General features: G+C 39.3%; 1 protein-coding gene across 1 annotated transcript; it reads left to right on the top strand.

Annotated features, from left to right (window-relative positions):
• The first annotated feature begins 4,158 nt into the window (after window positions 1-4,158).
• LOC131231513 (uncharacterized) lies at window positions 4,159-4,824 on the top strand. The gene is made up of 2 exons (XM_058227738.1): window positions 4,159-4,410; window positions 4,500-4,824. The coding sequence occupies exons 1-2, from the start codon at window positions 4,291-4,293 to the stop codon at window positions 4,761-4,763; spliced, it is 384 nt and encodes a 127-aa protein (XP_058083721.1). The 5' UTR covers window positions 4,159-4,290; the 3' UTR covers window positions 4,764-4,824.
• The last annotated feature ends 2,747 nt before the right edge of the window (window positions 4,825-7,571 follow it).

Consider the following 7,571-nt stretch of genomic DNA (forward strand, 5'->3'; position numbering starts at 1 on the left):
CCTCGTAGTAATGGAGTATGTGACGTATCAGAACCACTACATTACTTTTCTTTTATGAATCTCTTGAATTATTATTAATCTTAAATGATAACCATCACTATGAGTATGACATTGACCCTCTCCAACCGTATAGATGATGTAGGTGATGTACAGATTGAAGACCTGAAGGACCATCTCTCTATGAAATATTATATTAAAAAAATAAGAAGAGTTTTATGAATTAATTTTATACTTCCACTGCGAACTTGAAAAATGTAATAAGCTCCCAATGAGAGCACATTTGATTATTTACTAAATTCTTTTACTCTAATGAAATAATCAATACAGTCAATTTTATTCTCGTGAATGTTATCTTCATGAATGTATCTGGATGTGATCTAAATGGAAAAAAAATGAGGTGCGATTTTTAAAGCATTCAATATATACATTATTAACACCCGATTTTTCTTGGGCACGAGTATAAATCTAGTCATGAAAATTCAGGATATTACAGTTAGAGCAAAAGAAAAGGAAGCAGTCATGGTGGATTACAGAGATTTTGAATGATAAAGAAGACTTTGAAAGGAGAAGCGCGAAGAGTAAGAATCATAGAAAGGAAAAATGAATTCAAAATCATGTATATATCGATCAAGGATGTGCGCATTAATGAGATGATAATCATGAATCCTCGTACGACACGATTTTATGCCATGTCACAATGATGGTCATAAAAAAAGGAACAAAACCATTGTTCGGTTTTTGGCTTGGTCCGGTGGAATCAATGAAGAATTGACACGTGGAAAGACGGCCGATTGCATGTATTGTGTTGGACAAAGCACCACCATTGCTTTCACCTTTTGCCGAAAGGCAAAGTAACATGAGGGGCAATGTTGTATCTTATTTATGATCGTTCCTGAAATGGGCAATTAGAAAAGAACACATGTCATCGCACGATAAATTTATAACGTGCAAAAAATCTTTAAAAATATTTGGAGTGCTTTGTATGTAAGTACAAATGGCATTGATCTGACGATACATGTCATCTGATGACAGGGCATGGTCGAGAAGTTCAAAAGATGAAAAGTGGTGAAGCCAAAAGAGATGTTGAAGGGGCACCTATCAAGAGGAGAAGGAAGGATCTAGATAACCGATGTGGCAACAATTCATCTACCATAACCTTTGAGTAAAGGAAGAAACTCCTGAGAGATAGAAAGAAGTTCAACAAAGGAAGTCGTCTTATACCAAACCAATCAAATAAATTATCTTTCCTTATCATATCTTAACTCTATCCTAGGAGTAGCAGTAATCCTTTGTCATAATCCAGTAGCAATCGTCTTTAGCTGTAATCCAAGTCTGTGCTTTTGCGTTGGACTATTCCCAATATCAATATAATCACTTCTTCTTTCAAAAAGGCATCTTATTGTTACTCCCTGATTGACCATAAGTATTTCATTTTTGTTTGACTATTTCCATTTATAAAATTCATTTTGCATTAAAGGCAACATGCAACCCATTTTAAGAAAAGTACCCCATCCTCCCATAATCGCTTGATTATCCTATAATTATATTGCGAGTGGTAGAATCTCATATCTCGACTACGTGCATATCTACCTGTCTTAGCGCTTAGGTTCAAGTTGTTGGGTTTGAATTGAAAAGATTTTTGATACACCCACACATGCTACACGTGACAAAAAACAATCCAAGTGCTAACATCCACCACATCATGAAAGTTCAAATCAAGTGAGGCACTTCAATCTTCATCAGACATTGATAAGATACGTAGATATCCAAGTCCTGTGGCTATTTAGGTGCAAGTTGCGTCTGTCACAAGCATAGGGTAAGCAGTTTAACAATAGCATATCTTCCAAATTTGTCCACCAACCTTAAAATATATGATAAAAATAAGGAAGGTTCGTTTTAAGTTAGTACAGAGAGGAGCACGTACAACATTTCATGCACACATATTATAGACCATAAATGTATGCGACCCATGCTCTAGGTACAGATTGCCTTGGAAAACCTTTTGCAGGAACTTTCCATGACCACCTTGATGCTTTTGTAAGAAATTCACACCGTCCATGAGAGGTAAATAGAGTTGTACACGAGTCGAACCGAGTCGAGCTTGGCACAACTCGACTCGGCTCGACCACTAGTTGACCCCAGTTTGAACTCAGCTCGGCTAGGTCCTCGAGCTTGACTGGCCAGCTCGGCTTAGTTCGGTCAGTAGCTCCGGCCAGTTCCAGCCAAGATCGAGCATGTGTGGCATTTTCTCAAACACATGAAGTGCACCTTCAATTTCTCACGGTATGTAAAACAACAACAACAATTTACAGGTATTTCATTAAACACTTAGTAGGCAACATCAAAATCAAGATACAAGGGTATTTGTTTCATATCCATACCTTCCTCGCCACCAGCCGACACTTCGTTGAGTCATTTCATCAAACACTCGGTGAGCAACATCAATATCAAAATAACCGAGTCACCGAACTAGTTTGATCCGAGTTCGATTAGAGTTGGGGTTCGATCCGAGTCGAGTCAAGCTCGGGCAAGCTTGAACTCGGCTTGGAATTTTTTTCAAGCTCAAAAAAACAACTTGACTTGGCTCGAACTCAGTTTTGAACATGGTTGAATTGAGCTTTTACAAGTTGAGTCAAGCGAGCTAAATGAGCTAACTCGGTTCATGTACAGCTCTAGAGGTAATAGTGAGGATTGAACCCCTACAGTTGAAATTCAACATTCGTGGGCCACATAAATTTTGAAAATGAGCTAATGTTTTTGTGTTTACCTTTCATCCCGTGGGAATGGCCTTATGAACAGTATGGATGGCGTACAACATGACGGTGGACCTTAAGAAAGTTTCAATGGTATGCATTTACCTACCCACTTTTTCCTTGTTGTGTGGCCCAGTTAGAGTTTTCAATCTTCCTAATTTTTTGGCCTCACATATGCTACATGTCCTGCCACTAATTTTATTTTATTTTATTTTATTTATTTATTTATTTATTAATTTTATTGACTATCACGTTAGTATACACACACTCTACCATTAGCCACACCCCACTTAGGACCCTTGAGTACTCAAATTTTAAGTGACCTACGTGTATTAATGTGTGAATGTCCTGTGAGTGGGGCATGAGCCACCAACTATCCCACACTCTCTACATGTGCTCCCGTCCATTTAACATATATATATATATATATATATATATATATATATATATATATATATATATATATATATATATATATATATATATCGAGAGAGAGAGAGAGAGAGAGAGAGAGAGAGAGAGAGAGAGAGTGTTGAATAGCTTATCTAAGACACCATATGCTAGATAGACATTTGTACCTGTATACAAGCGACCAAGTCCATGATCAAGAGAGACGAAGATGGTGGGTCCAACAGCACACCCTGCCAGAAGGTGGTACCGTATCAAATGTGCCTCCATGAGCCCTGTTGAGCGCACTCATGTGACTTGTCATTTCAAACATCATACCGTGGTACATGCGTGCCACAACCAAGCTACTCAACAGTTTCGATCCACATTGGGCACGCCTTGGCACAAAATCACCTTTGTCTGCTCATCAGATTAGCCAATCTGCATTTAAAAAATAAAAATAAAAAATAAAAAATGGAAGGATCAGCTCTGTTATTATTATTATTATTATTATTATCATCTAAGACCTCTCTCAGCGGTGTGACCTGCCTGATGAGCGGCTTGGATTTTGCAGACATTTACCATGTCACATTATGTGGTGAGTGGTGAGTACCATAAAAAAGAGCAGTCGAGTGGCAACGAGACGTATAAGCTTCGAGTGCCCAACTTGGCACCGAAGTGGTTTGACGTGGAAGGAACCATACCACGTTCCAGATATCTCTACTTAGTGGATGTGAGAGAGAGAGAGAGAGAGAGAGAGAGAGAGAGAGAGAGAGAGAGTCAGAGTCACAGCCATGTGTGCAAGGCATGTAGACTTCATCTTGGATTGAGATGTTAGCATGGATACAGACCAACAGCCCCTCATCCCTTCCCAACAGGATAATATCATTATGACACTTTGAGATATTTTTGAGATCGTAGCCTTACACACATTCGCCAACTGTCACATACATGGCCCACAGCCATACCTACAAGCCAAAGGTCCCCAATACACCCTTCTATTAAAACCCAATCATGCCCATACTACCTGAAAAAAAAAAAATCCAAAAAAAAAAAAGGGAGAGAGAGAGAGAGAGGGAGAGAGTTGTAGTTTTTCTTATTAGTGACCATGCATGACAAGGATACTTAATTTCTCTAGCTAGTGTTAGACATGGAAGTAGAAGATGATGTCTTCTTTGCAGACCTTAGCAAGCGAATTTCACTTCTAATAATGGACGATGAAGATGACAAGGAGTTGACGGCCTCACATTATCCCTCAATGACTCTTCAGGTACACCATCTTTCTTTTGTTTTCTTTTCTTTTCTTTTCTTCTTTTCCTTTGCTTACGAGCATTGATTAATTTGTGGCTGTGTCTTCAGGCATTTTCTCACGTGTGCCATAGTCCCATCGCTACACCTTCCATGCTTGCATGTGAACAAACCTGTCGGAGAGAAAGCAAGGGCACTGGAGTTTTCATTCCTAGATCAACATTTCCAAGAAGAAAGATCAGATCAGGGAGATCTGCACCGTTCAACACCACCTGTCAACAGCCTCAGAAATCAAGAGAAGTGTCCCATGCAACTAACAATCCTGATATCTCTCGTAACTATTGTAACTCTAGGGTGTTAAGGAGACATGATTAGGCGTTAATCAGTAATTAGTTTCTCTAATTAAAAGGTCTCTCTGGGGACAAGGTTTTCTTTCTATGATACTCCATTGGGTGATTGGTGGTGTTGGTTAAGAAGTTTGGAATTTTATAATTATTAATTATGCTGTGATGGATGAAGAATTTAGCGGTGAAAATGGAGGAAGTGGATTGTGTCCTGCGTCTGCCTCGACGGGCCCACTGTGATGTTTGGGTTTTATCCACACTGTTCATCTATTTTTTAAGATTATTTTAGTGAATGAACTCAAAAAATAAGGTAGATCCAACGCTCAAGTGGACCACATCATGGAAAGCAACAGTGATAATAACGCCACCGTTGAAACCTTTTTAGGGCCCACCGTGATGTTTATTGGCAATCCAACCTATTCATAAGGTCACAAAAACCTGCATGAAGGGAAAACAAAAATTTCAGTTTGATCTAAAACTTTTGTGGCTCTCAAGAAGTTTTTAACGGTAGGCGTTCGATCCCCACTATATGGTCCACTTGAGACTTGAATCTGCCTTATTTTGGGCTCATACTTTAAAATAATCTGAAAAAAAATAAAAATAAAAATGAATAGTGCGGATAAAAGTCATATATCACGATGAGACCCAGAGCCCTTGCCTGGTCCTATTTCGTCCATCCAGGGTAGCACGCAACCAGCTTCCGACAATAGTCAGGGTCGTCTGCGGGTCAACTAGCCAATACGGCTGGTTAAATAGGTGGTGAGTTGGGCTCAGATTAGGAAACGTGATTTGGTTATATAAATGGGTCAAACTTGATTTGAACCTTACCCACTGGGCTCACCCATATAGTTATTAATAAATGGGGTTTTGACCATACTATCCTTGAAGTTTGGACAAATTATCTATAAAGGTACCAAGAGTAGCCTTCTAACAACATCTGGATATGCCCCTGTTATTGGTTCAGAAGTAGTAGTACGATCACAGTCCTGGAGTAACTGAGAAGTTACCTTCTTTTTAAAATCCCAAGAAAGTGACATATTGGCTGTTACTCCTACCACCAGCCAACCGCGGCTGCTTGGTGGTTTGTGGGCCCCACCACAATGTGTGTGTTTCATCCATGCCGCCCATCCTTCTTGCTATGTCATTTTAGGGCTAGGGCTCAAATATCAGTTCGATCCAATGCTCTTGTGGCCCACATAATAAAAAATAATGGTGACTGTTGAAACTTTTTAGGCTCACTATGATATTTGATAGAAGTGTACACTGCCCATGTCAGGACTTTTTGGGTCCACAGCGAGCTAGCTAACAAGGTGGATGGATCGGATCATCCCATTTTGGGCCTTAAGCTATGGTACCAATGGTTTGGTAGAAGAGGAACTGAACACATGGATACCACAATCCATGCAACATGACAATCACGACCCATATAACATTGTGGGTCGTGGTTGATATAGGTCGCGGTTATCATGTTATATGGGTCGTAATTGTCATATTATATGGGTCGTGGCTATCATGTTATATGTGTCCAGGTTCTCATGTGATGTGTACAATTTGGAGTTGTAACGTAATAAGAGTCGATGTTGTGATGTTATAAGGATCATGGGTCACATTGTGATTTGTAGGGCCCACCATAACATTTATTTTCCATCCAATCTGTTTATAAGGTCAGAAATACCTGTATGAAGAGGAAAAATAAATTTCGTGTTGATCCGAAACTTCTGTGACCCCCAAAAGGGTTTCAATGGTAGACGTTAGATCCCCCACTGCTTTTTGCAGTGTGGTCCACTTTATCTTTAGATCTGTCTTATTTTTAGTCTCAAGCCTTAAGACGAGATCGCCAAATGGATGGACGATTTGGATATAACATATCCCTCATGATGGGACCCACAGAACTTGTTGACGTCAGTACAACAGCTATATAGCTTGTGTCTCGAATGGACGCGAAAGCGAATTGGTGGTGTACCACACGGTAGCTATATAACTGCTGTAGGTACATGTCGTGTGAGGAAACGGATTGGCTACTCCCCCTGACACTAGCTAATGGCTGGTGGTCGGTGCTATGTGGGCCCCACCATGATGTATTTTTCATCCATGCCATCCATCTATTTTTACAGATCATTTTACGGTATGAGTCCAAAAATGAGGTATATCCAAATCTCAAGTGGACCACATTACAGAAAACAGTGTTGAATGAGGGTCGACCATTAAAAATGTTCACACCCCAAGTATAGGGTTGTGATGTAGTAATAATCTCGATAAGACTGAGGTCGAATCCACAGGGACTGAACCTTATACGTAATTTGAAAGTAACCAGAACTAGAACTAGAAGAAGATGAAATCTAAATCAAGTGAATATGAGGGAATAATAGTGAAATATTACTCTAAAACTTGTAGAATTCAAAAGTGGGAAACTAGGGATTCAGAGGATCTACTTGTAAAGATCAAGAGATCTACTCTTGATTCATGAACTCAACTAGACTTCGAGTCCCATCATCATCAGTTGGAAGATATATCATTAAAACTCAAAATCTGAACTTCCTTTGATCTAGTTTTCAAGAGATGAGAGGTATGAGAATTAGAGTTGATTCCATCACAAAACCATGCCCATGAGACAAAGTAAACCACAGAATTAAACCAATCCACAACCAATCTAAAAGATGTATGAATATTAGGAAGGATTCCATCATCCAACTATGTCCAAAGGGTAATGGTGAACCACAGGGCTTCCTGACTTCATAATCAAAATAATAAAAAGGAAATACTCAAAGCCATCGCAGATCTATTGTAATTTCGGTCACAACAAACTATTAAAAACTAGAGTCATTCCTTATAATCAAAC

Source organism: Magnolia sinica, chromosome 17 (assembly GCF_029962835.1).
Source record: "Magnolia sinica isolate HGM2019 chromosome 17, MsV1, whole genome shotgun sequence".
Classification (NCBI taxonomy): Eukaryota; Viridiplantae; Streptophyta; class Magnoliopsida; order Magnoliales; family Magnoliaceae; genus Magnolia; species Magnolia sinica.